Here is a 21,037-nt window from a genome sequence, read left to right as displayed (position 1 = left end):
CGCCTGTAATTCAGCTACTCGGGAGGCTGAGGCAGGAGCATTGCTTGAACCCAGGAGGCAGAGGTTGCAGTGAGCCAAGACTCTGCCACTGCACTCCAGCCTGGGCAACAAGAGCAAAACTCCATCTCAAAAAAGGATGAGTTATTACACGAACAGGTACCAGAAAAAATGCTTGGTATATAAGATTATTAGTTACTACTTTTTTAAAAACAACAAACCCCACAAAAAACAACAAAGTATTTATATGAACCATGGAAACAGCTTTATCATACAGAAGCATTTTTGTAATATTTGTTGTAATGGGATTTTACCTTGTGAAGTTGGGAAATAACTAGGAAAGAAAGGTTTCAGCTGGGTACAATGGCACATGCCTATAATCCCAGCACTTTGGGAGGCCGAGGCAGGCGGATCACCTGAGGTCAGGAGTTTAAAACCAGCCTGGCCAACATGGCGAAACCCTGTCTCTACTAAAAACACAAAAATTAGCCTGGTGTGGTGGCGTGTGCCTGTAATCCCAGCTACTTGGGAGGCTGAGGCAGAAGAATCGCTTGAACCCAAGAGGCGGAGGTTGCAGTGAGGTGAGATCACACCATTGCACTCAGCCTGGGCAACAAGAGCAAGCTCTGTCTCCAAAAAAAAAAAAAAAAAAAAAAAGCTGGGTGCGCTGGCTCACACCTGTAATCCCAACACTTTGGGAGGCGCAGGTAGGTGGATCACGAGGTCAAGAGATCGAGACCATCCTGGTCAACATGGTGAAACCCCACTTCTACTAAGAAATACAAAAATTAGCTGGGCATGGTGGCATGCGCCTGTGGTCCCAGCTACTCGGGAGGCTGAGGCAGGAGAATCGCTTGAACCAGGGAGGCAGAGGTTGCAGTGAGACAAGATCACACCACTGTACTCCAGCCTGGCAACAGAGCAAGACTCGGTCTCAAAAATAAATAAATAAACAAACAAGAAAGAAAGGTTTCACACAGCATACGGTTACTAGAATATTAAAGACTTCTGGGCCAGCGCAGTGGCTCACGTCTGTAATCCCAGCACTTGGGGAGGCTGAGGTGGGCAGATCACAAGGTCAGGAGTTTGAGACCAGCCTGGCCAATAATGGTGAAACCCTGTCTCTACTAAAAATACAAAAAAATTAGCCAGGCATGGTGGCGGGTGTCTGTAATCCCAGCTACTCAAGAGGCTGAGGCAGGAGAATTGCTTGAACCCGGCAGATGGAGGTTGCAGTGAGCCGAGATTGCACCACTGCACTCCAGTCTGGGCAACAGAGTGAGACTCCATCTCAAAAAAAAAAATAAATAAAATAAAAAGACTTCTAGGCCAGATGCAATGGCTCACGCCTGCAATCCCAGCACTTTGGGAGGCTGAGGCAGGAGGATCACTTGAGCCCCGGAGTTTGAGACCAGCCTGAGCAACACAGTGAGATCCCATCTCTATTAAAAAAAAAAAAATTCTATACAGAGTATGCTTTGGAGGTAAGAGTGGCTTGTAATCTACTTGGAGGGTTAGATAACCTCTAAGAAGTCAATTCTCCGCGATACGTAGTCCCTAGATGGAGCTTTCTCCCAGAGTTCAAGGCCTTGCTATTTCCCTTACTGGGCACATGCCTGTTTCGGAAGAGCACTATCATACATTACAATGACTCCACTTTCAGTTAACCTAAAGCTAGGAGAGGGAGACATGCTCAGACAGATCCTGCGCCCCCCAAGCTTCTTTCCCACTAGAAGTAGGGGGATGGTTACACTGGGGGTCCCTTACAGAGAGGACTAAGCTATTATCATGGCACAATGCCACTTGCATCTACCCCTGCCCCTGCCATAGGAACGCATCACCCACATGTATTCCCAGGTGCTTTTCTGGGTTTCACATCATCACACATAAGAAACCTTTTCCTGTAAGATCCATCTTCACATGTCTCCCTAACATGGCCTTGCCTCAAGCTCAGTAACCATGACCACCCCACAGAGGCAGAAAAATCTGGTCTGCCTCCTATGTCCTATCTGTCCCTGGTTAGCTACTCATTCCACATGGAAATGGCATTATCTCAAACCAGCTGGAAACACTCAAAAGCCACCACCATATCACATATATAATAATGTATTAATAGTAACCATTATCTTCCAACTACCCATACCAAGTGAGTATTTATGGTGTGGATAGTCACCTTGGGGTGCTAAAGGAAGAAACAGACTTCTTTCCAGCCCAGTTTCCAATCCTTTTTTTTTTTTTTTTTTTTGAGACAGAGTCTCACTATGTCACCCAGGCTGGAGGGCAGTGGTGCAGTCTTGGCTCACTGCAACCTTCGCCTCTAGACTCAAGCGATTCCCCTACCTTAGCCTTCCGAGTAGCTGGGACTGGAGGAAGGTGTCACCACGCCCTGCTAATTTTTGTAGTTTTAGTAGAGATGGGGTTTCACCATGTTGGCCAGGCTAGTCTCAAACTCCTGACCTCAAGTGATCTGCCCGCCTCGGCCTCCCAAAGTGCTGGGATTACAGGTGTGAGCCACCACACCCGGCCCCAATTCTCTTTTGCTTAGCTTAACAAATGGATCTTTGCTCCTGGAATACAGGTATATAAACAGAGGAGAAACAAATGCTGGAGGTGTGCTGGGCAGGTGGCAGTGGATACCAGCCTGAGACAAAATTCACAACAGACTTTTTCTGAATATGTGGGAAATGCCCTTTGCCTAATTAAGCAAAAGGGGTTTATTAGTCATTTGGTGTTGGACAAGAACTTCCTTTCTGGGCCTCAGTTTCCTTATCTGCAAAAACAATGAAATGCCACCTGCACCTGCAGGACTGTTGTGAAGATGCACGAAAAACATTTGAGAGTTCCCATCAGAAGCACCACAGAGCTAAACAAATGGAACATATTGTCAAAACTAATGAAGGCCGGGCACGGTGGCTCACGCCTGTAATCCCAGCACTTTGGGAGGCTGGGGCGGTTGGACCACCTGAGGTCAGGAGTTCGAGACCAGCCTGGCCAACATGGTGAAACCCCGTTTCTATTACAAATTAAAAAATTAGCTACTCGGGAGGCTGAGGCAGGAGAATCACTTGAACCTGGGAGGTGGAGGTTGCAGTCAGCAGAGATTGCGCCACTGCACTCCAGCCTGGGTAACAGAGTGAGACTCTGTCTCAAAAACAAACAAACAAACAAACAAAAAACCTAATGCTATCTATATTCTCCATTTCCCTGAAAAATACAGGTGAATTTTCGGGCCTCTTAGAGTTGAGATTCAGAGACTCTTTCTACAGAAGCAGCTGTTTTTGTCTTCCTCTGTCAACACAGAACTACTCCAGATTCCGATAAGAAAGAGTCCAGGTGCTGCTCTCAGCATTAAGATGTGCACACCGCCCATGGATGTGGTTCACATAGCCCTTCTCTCCCCAGTTGCTAAATCCAGACTATGTCATATTGTGAAAGCCCTCTGGCTGCATCCCCTCTATCATGCCAAATGCTATACACTCCCACCCCAACCCCACCCCTGGCTTATGTCATATCTGATGGGCAGGAGTTAAGAAGACAAACCCCAAACAGGGGCTGTGTGGCAAGTTTTCCACCAGCCTGCCGCTGTGGGGCAGGGAGTGCACGTGTTATCAGGAGTGGTTTTCCCAAAGCCACGTGGGCGACAAGACATGCACAGAGCACAGCAAACTCTTTTTTTTTTACTTTTTTTTTTGAGATGGAGTCTCACTCTGTCACCCAGGCTGGAGTGCAGTGGCGCCATCTCGGCGCACTGCAAGCTCTGTCTCCTGGGTTCACTCCATTTTCCTGCCTCAGCCTCCTGAGTAGCTGGGACTACAGGAGCCCGCCACCACGCCCGGCTAATTTTTTGTATTTTCAGTAGAGACGGGGTTTCACTGTGTTAGCCATGATGGTCTCGATCCCTGACGTCATGATCCACCCACCTTGGCCTCCCAAAGTGCTGGGATTACAGGCGTGAGCCACCGTGCCCGGCCAAGCACAGCAAACTCTTAAAGGGAAGGGAGTGTGGGGTAGAGAGGAGAAGGAGGGGAGGGAAGAGGGGATAAGATAAGCTGCCTATGCTCCCAATCACATTTTCACTCTGTTCAAACTTACACCCAGCTGGGCAGGTTAAAAAAGCCATTTTCGGCCAGGCACAGTGGCTCACACCTGTAATCCCAGCCCTTTGGGAGGCTGAGGCGGATGGATCACCTGAGGTCGGGAGTTCGAGACCAGCCTGACCAACATGGAGAAACCCCATCTCTACTAAAAATACAAAAATAGCTGGGCATGGTGATGCATGCCTGTAATCCCAGCTACTCGAGAGGCTGAGGCAGGAGAATCGCTTGAACCCGGGAGGTTGAGGTTGGGGTAAGCCGAGATCGCACCATGGCACTCCAGCCTGGGCAACAAAAGTGAAACTCCGTCTCAAAAAAAAAAAAAAAAAAAAAAAAGCCATTTTCACTAAGCCACCAGACACATGGTTGGCAACCTTCAAGGCAGGGAACAGAGACTCTGTGGACAACAGTGTAAGTGTCCAGGGCCTGCGAAGTGGTAACAAGCATCTCTTTCTTGCACTTCCCTATCTGGTGGTTGGTGGGAGGAGAAATAGCAGTGCCTGCTATCACAGGATGGTGGCTGGCTTGGGAGAGGGGCACTTTCAGCCTAATCACACCTCTGAAGCCATCCTAGGGCCAACAGATAATTCTCCTCCTTGGTCTAGAAAAGCCACTGATCCAGATTTTGTTTTCCTCCATCTTCTTGCTACACAGAACACTACTAGGAAGTTGGCAAAAATCTACCTGGAGTGAAAAGACAGTTAGCATTCATCTTGGTCTCCTTGGCCTCTCACCATACCCACTTCAAAGCCTAAAGCCAGGCAGTCTGGCTTTTTAACAAAATCACAGCAAAATCCTACACATTGGCTGTTTCCATGGATCGACCTGGTAACTGCCCAAGCTCACCCTCTAGCTATAAGTGTGTTGGGAAAAGAACCTACAGGCCTAGCAATGACATCTATGGAAATGCCACGTCTTTGCCACCAACTGGGCTTCAAGCCCAATGACCAGGATGAATAGGAGACCAGTGATTTAAAGAAAGAGAGAATACTAACACTTCGGGGGGTTTTGCCTTGTAAGTAGCTGAAGAGAGGTATTATAGAGGGGGAACAGTATGTGGGGACCAGAAGTGGGAAAGACCATTCTGAGTGAGCCTGGGGGAGGTGTGGCTTACTCTCCCCACTCTGCTGCCTTCCCAGCAACTCAATCCAACAAGTATTTATTGAGCATGACACTCCCCATCTGCCCTGGCCCTCCCTCTGCAAAAACACTCAAATCTGTTCAAGCTGCAGGGTGAGTTCCATTGCACTTGAACTTGAAACGTGAGGTGCCTACTCTTAAAAAGGCAGGCACACAATTTCCAGTATACGGCAGAAGGGACTCAAGAGGTTTGAGAAAAATAAGGAATATAGCTGACTAGACAAGGTGAAACAATGTCACTTTTGAAAGGGAAAGGAAAGGAGAGAGTAAAAACTTAATTTAACCTTAGGGAGAATAATATATTGACACTTTTTTTTAAAACCTATTCAAAACATCCCAGTAGTTTTCTCTAATTAACCTCACCAAACACTGAGTATTTCTTCATTCTTTGCCTCCTCCAGCTTGAATTTATATTTTATTCACTTATGGATGTGTTATCAATCTACTTTTAGAGTTGCACATTAATCCTTCCTTTGACCTTTGAGGAGGTAATACCTTGGTGCTCTCCTGCATGACTTCATTTAGGATCAGATAATAAGAGACTCAAGTGGCAGAGCTGGGGGTGAACTAGGCTGCCCCCTAACAAACATGGCTTCCCTGGAAAAGTCATCCTTCATTTACAAGATAGAGAATTCAGAGTCAGAAAGGAGGCACCCCGCGGATGGCTTGAGCCCAGGAGGCTATGGTGAGCTATGATGGCATTACTGGATTCCAACCTGGGTGACGGAGCAAGACCCCGTCTCTCAAAAAAAAAAAAGAGACAAAAGCCAGGCGTGGTGATTCACACCTGTAATCCCAGCACTTTGGGAGGCCAAGGCAGGGGGATCACTTGAGGTCAGGAGTTCGAGACCAGACTGGCCAACATGGTAAAACTCCACCTCTACTAAAAATACAGCAATTATCTGGGCGTGGTGGCACACATCTGTAGTCCCAGCTATTTGGGAGGCTGAGGCAGGAGAATTGCTTGAACCCAGAGAGGTGGAGGTTTCAGTGAGCTGAGATTGCGCCACTGCACTCCAGCTTGAGCTATAGAATGAGACTCTGCCTCAAAAAAAAAAAAAAAAAAGAGAGAGCAAGGAGGCACCCCAAACCTACAGATTTGTTCTGTCAAATACCATCCATCCTCTAAGAAGCCACATTCAGACAGTTTCTGAGAGAAAACTCCTCAACCCTTGATCACAGGCCAGCTGCTTCAGAGCAACCAAAACCCTCTGAGTCTTCCCAGGCCTCCCCCAGCCTCCACCCCTTTTATTGGGGAGCTGGGAGCTCAAACTGCTAATGTGTAGGCAGAACTGAGCTAAAGGCACTCCATCTGTCCCCCACTCCCCCAGCAACTCTCGGGGGCTCCTGAGCAAATCCACAAACCTGTATGACTGAGCAGGGCAGGGTAAATGTCTGTACATGGCCTGGACATCAGTTCCAGGTCCCCCAGGGCCTGGACTTGAAGTTTTTCTATTATGAAATACTTCGATAGCATTCTTTTAAGTTCATTAAAGCCACCCTTGATTAGCTGCAGTGCTCCCACACAGTAAGGGTCAATCGAGGCATATGTGGGCCTGAGGGGAAGCATTTAAATGACTGCAAGGCTTGGCATTCAGCTTTGTAGTGACCCTGAGGAGAAAGCACAGTGCCAGGCAGAGTTTTCCAAACCAGGAGGTTTGGTGGGGACCACAAGCTGAGCCCGAACACTAGCAGCCAGCTGTTATGAGAACCTCCCACCATCCAGCTGTTGCCAACAACGGCCCCTTCATGAGCTCCACACGACTGGAGAAAACTGGGGCACAGATAACTTAGAAATTTCAAATATCATCCACAACTCTTCCCTTTCTGAGATCAGGATTTGTTTTTGACCTAATAATGTGAGTAGATTTGGCTAATGTTTGGTTAATTCATACCCTGCAAACCAAATAATGGAGCCCTCTGTGAAGACTGAACCTAGACAAAGGGGGGAAACTGACCAGATTTCCCACCCATCCTTTCTTTGCTTCCATTCTTCCCTGTTCCCACTTTTGTGACAAAGAAGGGTAACATGCATCTCAAAGGATGGCAGAGCTTACTAACCCAAGAAGAGACTGTCCACTCTCACTAACTCACTCTCTGGTAAGCATCTACCTTTGCTCTGAACTGGGAGCGACACCCAAAGTTTTCCTTTCCACTGCTTTAAAAGGGCTCCAGGGCCAGGTGTGGTGGCTCACGCCTGTAATCCCAGCACTTTGGGTGGCCAAGGCGGGCGGATCACCTGAGGTCAGATGTTGGAGACCAGCCTGGCCAACATGGTGAAACCCCCGTCTCTAATAAAAATACAAAAAAATTAGCTGGGCATGGTGGTGCGTGCCTGTAATCCCAGCTACTTGGGAAGCTGAGGCAGGAGAAGCACTTGAATCTGAAGGTGGAGGTTGCAGTGAGCCGAGATCATGCCATTGCACTCCAGCCTGGGTGACAGAGTGAGAGTCCGTCTCCAAAAAATAAATAGGCCGGGTGCGGTGACTCACGCCTGTAATCCCCGCACTTTGGGAGGCTGAGGCGAGTGGATCACAAGGTCAGGAGTTTGAGACCAGCCTGGCCAATATGGTGAAACCCTGTCTCTACTAAAAATACAAAAATTAGCCAGGTATGGTGGTGGGTGCCTGTAGTCCCAGCTACTTGGGAGGCTGAGGCAGGAGAACTGCTTGAACCTGGGAGGCAGAGGTTGCAGTGAGCCGAGATCGTGCCATTGCACTCCATCCTAGGTGACAGAGTGAGACTGTCTCAAAAAAAAATAAATAATAAATAAATAAATAAATAAAATAAAAGGGCTCCAAACTGTGGAGTAAGGGTAAGCCCAGGCAGGTCTAGTCAGAACACTTGAGCTAAGTCAAACGTGATAGTGTCAGTAAGAACTCCATAACCAGACCTGCCCCTCAGAACATGCCACACCCGAAAGTCTGAATCCTTTAGCAGGAGGAAGGCTCTACGTGAGTCATCTAAGAATCTGGAGGAAGATGCTCTAACAGTTCTTCTAAGATCAAGGAATAGTGTGGCCTTGATGCCCATCACACCATTCAAAATAAACTGAATTCAGCAGAAAATACAGGCATAGTGTTCTCTTGGCTATTAAAGCCCACCAACCACTGTGGTAACACCCAAATTAGCACCATCACTATGAAAGTTTTGCATTACTGCTTCCAACTTTCTAAAGATCTATCTATGTCTAGAATGTGAGAGAACAATGTCCTCTTGCCATCACAGCCCACTGTTGTTCTCACCCCTCTGGCACTGACCTCAAATGGTTTAAGATCTCTTAGCTCTACGTTATATAAGTGAGACCTTCTCGTACTATATAATCCTTTGCTATCCAAAATACTGAAGAACACATGGACTCACACTCCTTTGGGTACCAAAGAGATAAAGCAGTTAAGCAGCTAGCCCCCAAATTCAAGGATGTCATCACTGGTGATAACATTTAAGAGTCAGATGCTTCAGCAGTGCATTTTGCTGACCATGTATGTGCCTGGTGCTGGCAAAGCTGTCAAAAGCAACAGTTAGCAATGTTGGGCTAGGAAGTGTCTGGTGTTTTAATGCTTCCCAAACAGAAGTTGCCTCAGTCACAGGTTTTAGAAGGGGAATTGTAGCTCTTAAAGGGTTTTAACTACACCCCCAGGCCTCATTATAGCAAGATGATGCCTTGGCATAGAAAGGTTGGAAATCTCTTCTAATCTCCAGGCTGTTTCTGGCACCAGTAGCCACATGGACCAGTTTGCTGAGGGCTTTCTCTTAGGGTCTCTAATATGCAACCTCCTTTTTATGGTTCCAGACCTATCTAAACACCTATCCCCCAAGAAATAAGTTTTCAAAGCATTGCAAAGAAAGGAGTTTAATAATTTAATAATATAAGCACTGCAGCCTCATATTCACGAAACAGCCATCCTGGGGAACCTAATCGATATTTGATATAAATTACCCTTCTTATGTCCCCGTGGGGAAGTCAATATTTTAGGGCAACCATGACTACTGCCAGCTCTCCATAATTTGTTCAGAAAAATAAAAGGTAATGAGAAAAATTCAAAACAGGAGATAAGCCTAAAGTAATTTCCATCTGATTTTGAAATGTGTTCACCGCACTTGTGGGTTGTCAGGTTGAGGGAAATGGGTTAAGAGAGGAAAGGGGGCAAATTTGCCTAACAGTTAAGCTTTTATGTAAATTCAAATTAGCTTATGTCTACTGAACACATCACCTGACAATGGTGGGGGTGGAGAGGCTGGATTCACATATGATGATGTTCTACAAAGATTGAGAACTGACTGGAAGCAGGTGACCCTCTTTTCTTTTGCCTTAAAATATGAGTGGGACTACAGGCTTGTTTGTTTTCTTTACCCCCTTAGAATTCTGAGGTTTATATTACACACATTTGAAACTGATATTTATATAGGAAAAACAGGTACACTGTTTGAGACAAGAGTTGGCAAACTTTTCTGTAAAGTGACATATAGTAAATATTTTAGGCTTTGTGGGCCCTACAGTCTTTATCACAACTCTTCACTCCACCACCGACAGCACAAAAGCAGCCCTAGACAATATTTAAATGAAGCAGTGTGGCTGGTTCCAATAAAACTTTATTTACAAAAATAGGCCCAGGGCCAGATATGGCCTGTAGACCATAACTGCCAATCCCTGGTTAAAGAAGGTTCTGGTGGTCAGAGGAGGTGCCAAGGCAGCATTTAGCTTCCCTAGCACCCAGCTGGTCCCAGTGGGGCTGGTCCACTGGAGAAATAATTTGCAAAGCTAGATTAAACATTATCTTCATTTTAGGGACATACAGACAGACACGCTAAACAAGATAGGTAAGACTGGAACCCAGAACAATTCACCTCCTAGTCCTATTTTGTCCTTCATCATGGTCCTGGAAGAGCACAAAAGTTAGCAGCCTCTAACTGAGATAAGACACAAAAGAGAATTTAATTTAAGGGAGAATTGCAGTGAGAAATTTATCTTAGGTTTCTACTACCCAATAATGGCTCTTAGCTTTTTTAGAGTTATCTTTCATTTTTCTCTCCACTCTCTTCAGCCTTCCTCACTCCTAGCCCACGTTCATAAAAACGAAGCCATTCCTCATTTTACGAAGACATACCTTACGGATGAATGGTTGCAGAAGGCAAATCCTGCTCTTTACACCATAACCGTTTTCACGAGGTCTAATATATCTTGTCAAGAACACAGCAGGATGTGTGGTGGGGAGATAACTGCACAGCCCTGAGCGTTACATCACTTTGAGATGCGCAAGAGAAACAGTGACGACACTTAATTGTTCCTGAAGCCCAGTCACAGCTCACATGCCTTTTTAAACAGCTGGGTTTCAGAGCTCTGTTTAGAAAGCTCATTTTAAAAGATGAGGGAATAAAAATGCAAGAGGAGGCCCTGAAATTCTGAAACCTGCAGTACTGGTTTCAGATCAACCTGGGTTTGCTCTTTGAAGCCTGAAAAGGCAATGGGCTCTGGCCAACAGTGCTCTCACCTTGGCGAGCAGAGGGAATAATAATATAAGCAGCAGCAAATACTTTTATAGCACTTCTCATGTGCCAGGCACGTTTTAAGCACTTTCTATCTATTAACTCATTTAATTCTTATGATATAGATATTATTATCCACAGATGAGGAAACTAAGACACAGAAAGAACTTCCTCAAAGCCACACAACTAGTAAATGGCAGAACCTGGATTTAAAACCCAGGCATTCCAGCTCCCAGTGCCAATCTCTTAAAGGTTTATGACTGCAAGGGGTTTCCTTTTATCCCATATACTCTACTGTCCTAGAGAAAACCACCTCTGGTGCTTTCCAAGGGCAAGGAATGGAAATAACGTGAACACATATGTGGGCTGAAGTTAACATGTAAAAGCCCTGATGTGCCTCCAAAACAGAGGCCAGGTACATTCCCCTAATGCCTGGCCACAAAGAAGGCCACATGCTCTGGCTACTTTCTTCTCCTATTTTTTCCCCTCTCCTGCCATACTGAAAATCTACAGGTAATCCCCCCAACTACCAACTAGGCGAATGCCTTATTAACACTTCTAGGATATTAATAGGTGGATAAATTATTGATCAGACCAATCTATAAGCAAGGGTCCACCCAACTTGGCCTTAAATCACCTGACAAGTTATGCAGAGCTCTAGCTTCCTACATTTCTACCAGTATCCCAGGGCCTCTGGCTCTATAAAAGGAGCAGGCCATGTAATGAACCCAGACATCCAAACCTACGTTCTTCCCCCTTCCACAGCATCCACCAGCAATTGTCCCTTTAATATTAGTTCTATAATAGACACAAAATAACTGATCTTAAAATATGATTGCTAATCAGTTTCCAGCTACTGTAGAGGTAGGCTTTCTGTTGTTTTCCACTGAAAGTGACTAAGGTTCTGGTTCTTGTTCTACCAACTTCCCGGGGTTTCAAGGAAGCCCAAACAAAACCAACAGGTTTGTAGTCTTGTGGTTTGCTTTATAACTCATGATAGGCAAGAGTTAGTCTGGGCATTGCCTTACTCTGCACCACCGGATTCTAAACATACTTTTACTACTTGGTCACCATCTTGCTACCAGATTTGACCAAGTTTCTGCATCCCAAGATGTGATGCTAACATATACAGTGAAAAGTCCAGAAAGACGTGGGGGTTTTCTATCTCAGAGATCCTCTTAATCCCATTCCTACCTAGCAAGGAGTAGCCCTGTAGTAGCTACTACTTCTGTAAGAGCCCTGCAGAAGCAGGAAGGAGATGTGCAGTAACTAGGCTTAGTAATCATCAGAAGCTCAAGAGACTCTGGTCTAGAGAATGTCAGTAACCGTTAAGATGGCAGGAATCATGACTTTTGTACATTTGGTAGAGGCTCCGGGTTTGGAAGTGTGCAATGATCTTTTCACATCTGGTGTGAATCAAATGCAAGCCTCACTTTCAACTTATTGCCAACCTCCTCATGCAAGTAGGTTCCTTTTCCCCTTCCTAAGTACTTGCATTTGTGGGATCCGTCACAGATTTGAGTATCAAAGCAAGGTTAAGTTTGCTTCTCCCTAATTTCCCCACAGCCACCACATCAAGCTGTTATTAAGAACATTTCAGTGCTGTTCAGAAAGTGGGGTACTTGCCACCGTGCACTTGACTGTAGCCCTCACCCCACTGCCACGTTGGCTGCAATGCCCAGGACAAAACAGCCTTTGTGGGTAGAGGGGTGGAGGGGGTAGAAAGAAAGGTAGGGGGCAAAACTGCCCAGGTCTCCCCCCGCTGCACACACATACACACACATACACACACACATGCTCGTACACAAACGATGGTTGGAATGAGACAGCCATATTAAGCAGGTCAAGAATCTGGGAACATACAACTTCTGGGACACAGGGAGAAGAATGTAGGGAGCGTGGCATTTGCACCGCGGTAAAAGCCGTTAAACTTAGTCCAACGGGGCTGAGATGAAATCAGCTCCAGGAGGTGGCATAAAGGGAAGCGCACGTGAAGTGGTGGAGAATGGAACTCCAGCGCAGTTGAGAGGGATGCTGGGGCCAAACTCAAGCTGGAGAAGTAACACATGGCTGCACGGGGCTCTACTCCATGCCCCTCCCCCTCCCCGTGCAGTCGTCCAGCGCCCACCGACTCCTGCTCCCAGCGCCAGCCATCCGCACGGGGCGCCCCCACCACGCGCCACTCCTCCTCACGCCTCGCTCCCACCCCCTGCATCTTCCACTCACCCCACACGACACCTCTGCCCACTTTTCGGTTACGCCCCCAAAGCCAGCCTCCATCTGCCAGGTCCCTCCCCTCACCTCCGGGACCCGACTCCCCGCACACTCCGTCCCAGCGGTGCTCCCCACGTTTCACGGCTCCTCGCTCTTGCTCCCTCCGCCCTCATAGACTCTGAACGCCCCCCTTCTCTTCCCTCGCCCCCATCCACTTTCCCCTCACACTTCTCCCCGTCCCCCTCCCGCGGTCACGCGCCCCCCCTCCCCCAATGGCTCCTCCCACGGCACCCGCTCCAGGCCCGGCTCACCTGCACGGCCACCCCCGTCCCGGCGCTGGTGCGGCTGCTGCAGCTGGAAGGGGATCGTGGCCCTGAGCGGCTGCAGCCCAGCCCGGGGGGAGCCGGCGGGGGCTGGAGGAGAGCAGCCCCGCCGGAGCCCCCCGGCCCCTCCGCGCCCCGGCCCCCAGGCACCTCCGCCTCTGCCGCCCGCTGCGGCCCCCGCCATGGCTCGCCCAGCTGCCTGCCTCAGCCCCACTGCGAGCCTCACACAGCCCCCCAACCCCCGTTGCCGCTGCTTATCTGCTCTACGGGGCGGGGACCGGCCCCCTCATCCTAGAGCTGTCATTGGACTGCGGAAACCCAGACCTTCCACCCCAGCCAATCCACAGCTTAGCCTTCCTTTCCCGAGGATGATTGGTCGATGTGCCTAGCGATCCAAGCCAAGACCCCACCCTCACACCGCCCCCTTCGGTTTTCCAACATTCCAGGGGCTGCTGATTGGCCTGTACAGAAGAGGGCTGGTTCTCCAGCGCCACCAATGAGAAGACGCAGAATACGGGAGCGTCACACCCAGTCCCAGGTAGTATGCAAATATAATGTCACGTGACGTCAGGCTGCGCTGGGGAGTGGGGGCGGCGCTGGGTGTAGGTTGGAATCAAACACTACTGAAATAATTTTTGGGGGCGGCAGTAGGGAGCAGTGTCAAACTTTACACAGTTGAGTCCCTGAATCACAGAGAAAGCGATACCTTCAAAAAGTATTACATTTAATTTAACCTAAAAAAACATTAGTTTTAAATCCTTATAGGATCTCAGTGCTACTTACAAGCTCCAAACTAAGATCCTACAAATTAATGCAAGGTTTGCATATCATTTGCATGTGATTTGCATTATATTTGTGCATTTAGTGGCGACCTTGCCTCATGTGACACTCACATCTGTCTTTCTCCACGTTTCCAAGTCCCTACTTGGTGTTGATCCAACCTTAAAAAAACAATTGCTAGCCTGTAAATTAAAATTGGGACTCTGAAAAGAAGCAGGGAATTTCCCTTCAGAGTCGTCCACTCCAAGTGTAGCTCAGCAGAGTGAAAGGAACAAAGCGACTGAAAAACTTGCCCCAGTTTGCACCGCGACTCCGTTAACAAATCCTGGTCTTCCCAGATCAATGCTCTCTGACTTACAAGTCAAAATGAGACTGGAAGGTCCCCAAAGAGAATGCATGCAGTTGTGAAAAGCACATGACATAATAATATAAAGGGATTTGGGAAAGAAAATAACATTTAAGATACTATTAAAAAGTATTATGCTTCAAAAGAAAAAAATATTACTCTTAGTATTTGTTAACCATTTTGTTCTACATATGGAAAAAGCAAAAGTCAATCAACCCTGGATTGTCTGTGATTAGGGACCATTCAAATAATTGAGTAATTCCCTCCAGATTTATATTTAGCTGTGAATTCTATTTTTGACCTTGCTACAGATTTTTCTTTCTATTTCTGTTTTTGCCCAGTTTAATGTTAAAAAGAAGATATTCCCTGAAGCCATACTAACTAATCAGAGAAAAAGAGGTAATCTGGGAGCCTGCTGTGAGGCAAAGAGAGGTCATTCTGGGATTAAATATTGAAAGTAGATAATACCCAAAGTGGAAATTCAAGAGTGGGTTGAATATTAAAATTAGCCTACATACACTGAATGAATTGAGGCAATGGAACACATCGAAGAAAGGTTTTCTTTGCAAAGAGTGTACTCTTGCAGTTTTGAAGGATTTACTTCAAGATCTGACATTTGAACTGCTTTTTTAATTGATTGAAGAAATGCTGTACTACTTTTCCATGAAGAGGACAACCTAAGACAGAGAAGAATAAACAAAAATTGATGAACTGATTAAAAACTCAGTCTTTATAAGATTAATTAACTCAGTTGAAAAAAGATATCTTGCATTTATATTGTTCCTCAATTTCAAGTAGTTCAAAGTCTTCATATACTTTTAAGAAATCCTCATGACAACCTGGAAAAGGAAAAACATGGATTCTTACCATGGTACAAGTAGTGAAACTGAAGTCCAAAGAAGTGAGTCCTTTTGATTCCTAGCTCAGATCTCTAACACATCATATTGAACCACCCTGCCTCACATCTTCATTAATAAAATCAGTAATGGCAGCAACGAATATTCATTGAATTCCTTTCTCCATGCTAGGTACATGTTAAGTACCATGCATACTTTATCTTATTTAATGCTCAAGACCACACTTGTGAAATGGGTATTATTTCCTCTTCATTGAGACTTCTGGGAGAAATACAGTAACATGCCCAAGATTACCCAGGTAGCCTGACTCCAGAGCTGAGCTCCTGATCTCTATGAGTGTAAAATTTTCTTAAGAACACAGGATTACTGTTTACATCTTACATAAAGGGTCTCCAAAGATGCAAATCTGATTAAGATGTTAAAATTAACATCTGTCTGGTGTTTTATAGCTTTCACATACATTATCTCATTTAATTATCACAATAGGCATGTAAGGCAGAAAATGTAGATATTGTTGTCCTCATTCTTCAGGAGGTTAAGTCCTACAGAGGCTAGGTGACTTGCCCAAGATCATCTTAGTAAATGGCAGACCTAGGACTTACATCCTTGGTCTTTTGACTCCAGATTCAATGCTTTCCCAACCAACACTCAACTTCTAGACCACTGGTCCTGCCTGAGAGGCAAAAGGTAGACTAGTTGGTCTTTTGAAAGCTTTTCTTGTCGGACAACTTATACTATGTTAGGACCCCTCAACATGTAAATTCTCAGTCTTAGGAGATGATGAGTGATTTTTATTGGCTGAGCCAGACAATGTGTGTTTAGAAGTAAAGCCCTAGGATGAGGATCTTGAAACACTTTGGGTAAGTGGCTTCCTCTCTCTGTGCCAGAATCATCCCTGCTCCATCAACCTCACAGACTTGTTCTAAAAATAAGGTGACACATTATTGTACAGATGCTTTCTTCCCTCAGAGAGAGGAGTAATGTGCATGGTTCCATGGATACTGTGTTTAAACTTTATTCCAAAGCCAAGGTACCAGAAATTAAGAACCTGGACGGTAGAAAAAGAGGCAGTGGAGGTGGTATAGCTGAAGAAATGGATCATCTGAGTCCAGAAAGTCATGGTCTTTCCTGATAAGTTGCTGGCAAGACACTAAAGTTGATCCTAGCTGGAGGAGTGAGAAGGCAGGCATGCATAGGAGAATTTGGTCCTCTCCTTACTAGGTATCATGTCCAACCAGCTGTCTCTTATTCTCTTCTCTATCACTGATAGCTTCTCCTGGCATGGGCATGATGGGAGGATAAGGACTACATCTGAAGATTAACCCGTCTGCTTCCTCCAATGAAGGAAGCCTTGGCTTTGGGGAGGCTGTGCGCTGCTAAGGGGAGATGACTTGCATTCATTACAAAGCATCTAACTTGCAACAAAACCTTTGCCACTGCCCTTACTGTCATGCTTATCAACATCATTGCCATTAATTAATTAGCTCATCACAAATTTATTGAAATGAATACTATGTGCCAGACACTGAGCTAGGCACTTAGCTCTGAATGACAATAATGTTCAGAGACATTGTCCCTATGCTGAAGTTCACAAGCCAGCAGGCCTTGAAGCCTGTACGCAGAAGTGGCCCTGGGCTAGATGCTATTTCATTTGGGATACATGACCTGGTTCCTGCTTTCAGAGACTTTGGGTCAGAGGATGACACTCAAAAACATCAAAAGTAGAGGACTGGCTGGGCGTGGTGGCTCACGCCTGTAATCCCAGCACTTTGGGAGGCCGAGGCAGGTGGATCACCAGGTTAGGAGTTCAAGACCAGCCTGGCCAAGATGGTGAAATCCTGTCTCTGCTAAAAATACAAAAAATTAGCCGGGCATGGTGGCAGGCGCATGTAATACCAGCTACTCGGGAGGCTGAGGCAGAGAATTGCTTGAATCTGGGAGGCGGAGGCTGCAGTGAGCCAAGATTGCACCACTGCGCTCCAGCCTTGGCGACAGAGCAAGACTGTCTTAAAAAAAAAAAAAAAAAAAAAAAGGAGAGGATTATAGATACTAAGTGTATCAATAATTTTTTTTAATCTATAAGAGACTTATTTGCTTTATGGGTTTCCAACAGCAAATGCTTAGGCCCTTGACTGCAGCATGCTCTTGGGATGTCCACAGCTAAATGTCAGAAATAAATGAAAATTGGCATTATTTTTCCTACAGGGGTAAGTCAGAGATATAGCCATTCCCCAAGCAGTCCCTGTGAGGTTTCAAGTCTTAAAAGCTGCAAGGGTCTAAGAGACTACCAAGGGCAAAAGGCTGTGGGGACTTTTGGCAGATCAGAGGATCAGCAGGGAAGCCTTACCCTGCTGGCTACTGAATCAAGAGGAACTTTCCACTCCTGAAGGACCTCACTGGGCCTACATCCAGGGCACCTTGAATTCCACCCTGTGCCTCCATTTATGCCACAGGAACCAACAAGAATGGGAGTTTCAAATCACCATTTTTACCCTTCAAAATATGACACCCAGTAGCAATTATTCAGCGGACTAGAGAAGTCTTGGTATTCCTTGGTACCTGGAAGACGGTCTCTAAACTTCCTAGTAAATTCTAAGTGCTTACGTCTTTGCTCCCCCCTCCAAGTTCCAAAATAATAAAACAGAAAATAAGATGACGCAGATACACTGTGTCTCTTTCCGACCTACCTCCTTTACTCAGCCTCTGTCTGAAATGTCAGGACTGGCTCCTCAGGGAACAAGATCCTGAGGAAATGGGGTCAGAACTGAAGGAGCAAAGCAGCCTGAGAGGGATTGGGAAGGAGGGTTGAGGGAATGAATGAGGTTATGGGAACAGAGTAGGGAGGGGGGGGTCCTAGCCCTCAGCATCTCTTTCCACTTTGGTGCCTCCCTCTGCCTGCGTCCCTTCCCTCTTACTCTCAGGGTAGCCAGATGGCCTGGATTTTGACCTTCAGTACTTTCTCTGACTCATTTTGTCCCTTGCTGTGGCCCACCACATGCTGTCTTCTTTCTTAGTTCTCTCACTTGTTCCTTCTTCATTCAGACTGGCTGACATTCACCCCTTCAGTCTCCTTTTGCTCTCAGTGGCCATCTACTTTCCTTGCTAAATGGCGGCCCTTTTAAAATGAAGATTCTCAGCTGGGTGTGGTGGCTCATGCCTGTAATCCCAGCACTTTGGGAGGCTGAGGCGGGCAGATCACTTGAGATCAGGAGTTCAAGACCGGCCTGGCCAACACGGTGAAACCCTGTCTCTACTAAAATACAAAAATTAGCTGGCCATGGTGGCACGCACCTGTAGTCCCAGCTGCTTGGGAGGCTGAAGTAAAAGAATCCCTTGAACCCGGGAGGCGGAGGCTGCAGTGAGCCGAGATCGTGCCACTGCACTCCAGCCTGGGTGACAGAATAAGACTCCGTCTCAAAAATAAATAAATAAATGAAATAAAAGAAAATGAAGATTCTCATCCTTGACAATAAATGATATGGTGGAAGTTTTCAAAAAGGTAAAAGGTAAATGTAGGATCAGAGACATTAAAACTTTAGAATAGGCTGGGCGCGGTGGCTCACGCCTGTAATCCTAACACTTTGGGAGGCCGAAGCAGGTGGATCACGACGTCAGGAGACCGAGACCATCTTGGCTAACATGGTGAAACCCCGTCTCTACTAAAAATACAAAAAAAATTAGCCGGGCATGGTGGCGGGCACCTGTAGTCCCAGCTACTCTATTCAGGAGGCTGAGGCAGGAGAATGGCGTGAACCCAGGAGGCAGAGCTCGCAGTGAGCTGAGATTGCGCCACTGCACTCCAGCCTGGGCAACAGAGCGAGACTCCATCTCAAAAAATAAATAAATAAATAAATAATAAATAAAACTCTAGAATATTGGACTTAATGGCACTCTAAGAAAAATACAAAGTAGATTTTAAACAAACAATTGGAAGAAATAGTAGAAACTACATGTGATTCAGCCTCTCACATTACAGACCTAGAAACAGATGCCCAGACAAGGGGAGGACTTGTCAGAGGCCATTCAGCAAATCAGAGACAAGCAAAGGACCAGGACTTCTGGATCCCATTCAGTGCTGCCTCAAAACATAAATAACTTCTAAAAGAATTTAGGACCAGGCATGGTGGCTCACACCTGTAATCCCATTATTTTGGGAGGCCAAGGTGGGCAGATCACGAGGTCAGGAGTTCGAGACCAGCCTGGCCAACATGGTGAAACCCTGTCTCTACTAAAAATACAAAAATTAGCCAGGCATGGTGGTGCGTGCCTGTAATCCCAGTTACTCAGGAGGCTGAGGCAGGAGAATTGCTTGAACCCAGGAGGCAGAGGTTGCCGTGAGCTGAGATCGCGCCACTGCACTCCAGCCTGGTTGACAGAGCGAGACTCTGTATCAAAAAAAAAAAAAAAAAAAAGGATTTAGATGGAGTACTTTTCAGCAACAAAAAGGAGCAAGCTACTGATATTTGCTATAGCATGAATGGACCTTGAAAACATTATGCTAAATGAAAGAAGCCAGGAGCAAAGAACTACATATTATATGATTCCACGTATATGAAATGTCCAGAAACACAAATTTATAGAGAGAGCAAGCAGATTTGTGATTGCCTAGGACTGGAGGTGGGAGCAGGGATTACCTGCCAATGGACACTTTTTTGAACTCTTTGGGGTGATGGGAATGTTTCTATGCTAGAATGTTGTGATGGTTGCACAATTCTATAAATACACTTAAAAATAATAGAATTGGCCAGGCGTGGTGGCTCGCGCCTGTAATCACACCACTTTGGGAGGCCAAGGTGGGAGGATCACTTGAATCCAGGAGTTCAAGACCAGCCTGGCCAACATGGTGAAACCCTGTCTCTACAAAAAATACAACAATTAGCCAAGTGTGGTGGTGCACGCCTGTAGTCCCAACTCCTCGGAAGGCTGCGGCTGGCAGATCTGTTGAGCCTGGGAGGTGGAGGCTGCAGTGAGCCATGATCATACCACTGCACTCCACCCTGGGTGACAGAGTGAGACCCTGTCTCAAAAAAATAAAAATAAAAATAGGCTGGGCATGGTGGCTCATGACTGTAATCCCAGCACTTTGGGTGGCCAAGATGGGTGAATCACTTGAGGTCAGGAGTTTGAGACCAGCCTGGCCAACATGAAGACACTCCCACATCTACTAAAAATACAAAAATTAGCTGGGTGTGGTGGCAGGTGCCTGTAATCCCAGCTACTAGAGGGCTGAGGCAGAAGAATCGTTTGAACCTGGAAGGTGGAGGTTGCAGTGAGCCAAGATTGTGCCACTGCACTCCAGCCCGGGCAACAGAGCGAGATCTCTGTCTCAGTAAATAAATAAATAAATAAATAAATATAGAATAGAATTATACATGAGTAATGGGTGAATTTTATGGTTTATAAATTATACCTCAATCAAGCTGTTTTGAAAAACAAAAAAGGATTTAGATACATTTATCTCTGAGAGATTGATGACGTGTGGGAGACCCTGCTAATCTTTTCAGGGGAATGTCTTAGGAAACAAATATACCTGCCCTTATGATATCCCTAAAGAGTCACTGTGACAGACAGAAGATGTGGCTCTTTGGACTATGGAATATCCAGGCTGGTATTTCTCATTAAAAAAAAAAAAATGTCCTCCTGCACTAAAATATATCAGCTTCCTAAGGAGAGCAGGTATGTCTTGGTCATCTCTCCATAACACCTAGCACTGTAACCGGCATGCAGATGGTGCTTCATGAAAAATGAATTAAAGTTTACTCTAGTTCCGCTGTGTCATGTGGGTACCTTGGGAAACCA

At 46.2% G+C, this 21,037-nt stretch overlaps 1 protein-coding gene across 4 annotated transcripts in view; it reads right to left on the bottom strand.

Annotated features, from left to right (window-relative positions):
* FAM117A (family with sequence similarity 117 member A) overlaps nucleotides 1-13,484 on the bottom strand; it is a 53,831-nt gene extending 40,347 nt beyond the window's left edge. For 3 of the 4 annotated variants that reach the window (XM_054546596.1, XM_054546597.1, XM_054546598.1), the window contains exon 1: nucleotides 13,244-13,454. In XM_054546596.1, coding sequence (XP_054402571.1) covers nucleotides 13,244-13,439 — 196 coding nt within the window. In that variant the 5' untranslated portion in view covers nucleotides 13,440-13,454. Of the gene's footprint in view, nucleotides 1-13,243 lie in introns of all 4 variants that reach the window. The other variant, XM_024235543.2, reaches the window with a different exon arrangement.
* Nucleotides 13,485-21,037: the final 7,553 nt, after the last annotated feature.

The sequence above is a fragment of the Pongo abelii genome, chromosome 19 (assembly GCF_028885655.2).
Source record: "Pongo abelii isolate AG06213 chromosome 19, NHGRI_mPonAbe1-v2.0_pri, whole genome shotgun sequence".
NCBI classification, from domain to species: Eukaryota; Metazoa; Chordata; class Mammalia; order Primates; family Hominidae; genus Pongo; species Pongo abelii.
This window is presented reverse-complemented; position numbering and strand designations above follow the sequence as displayed.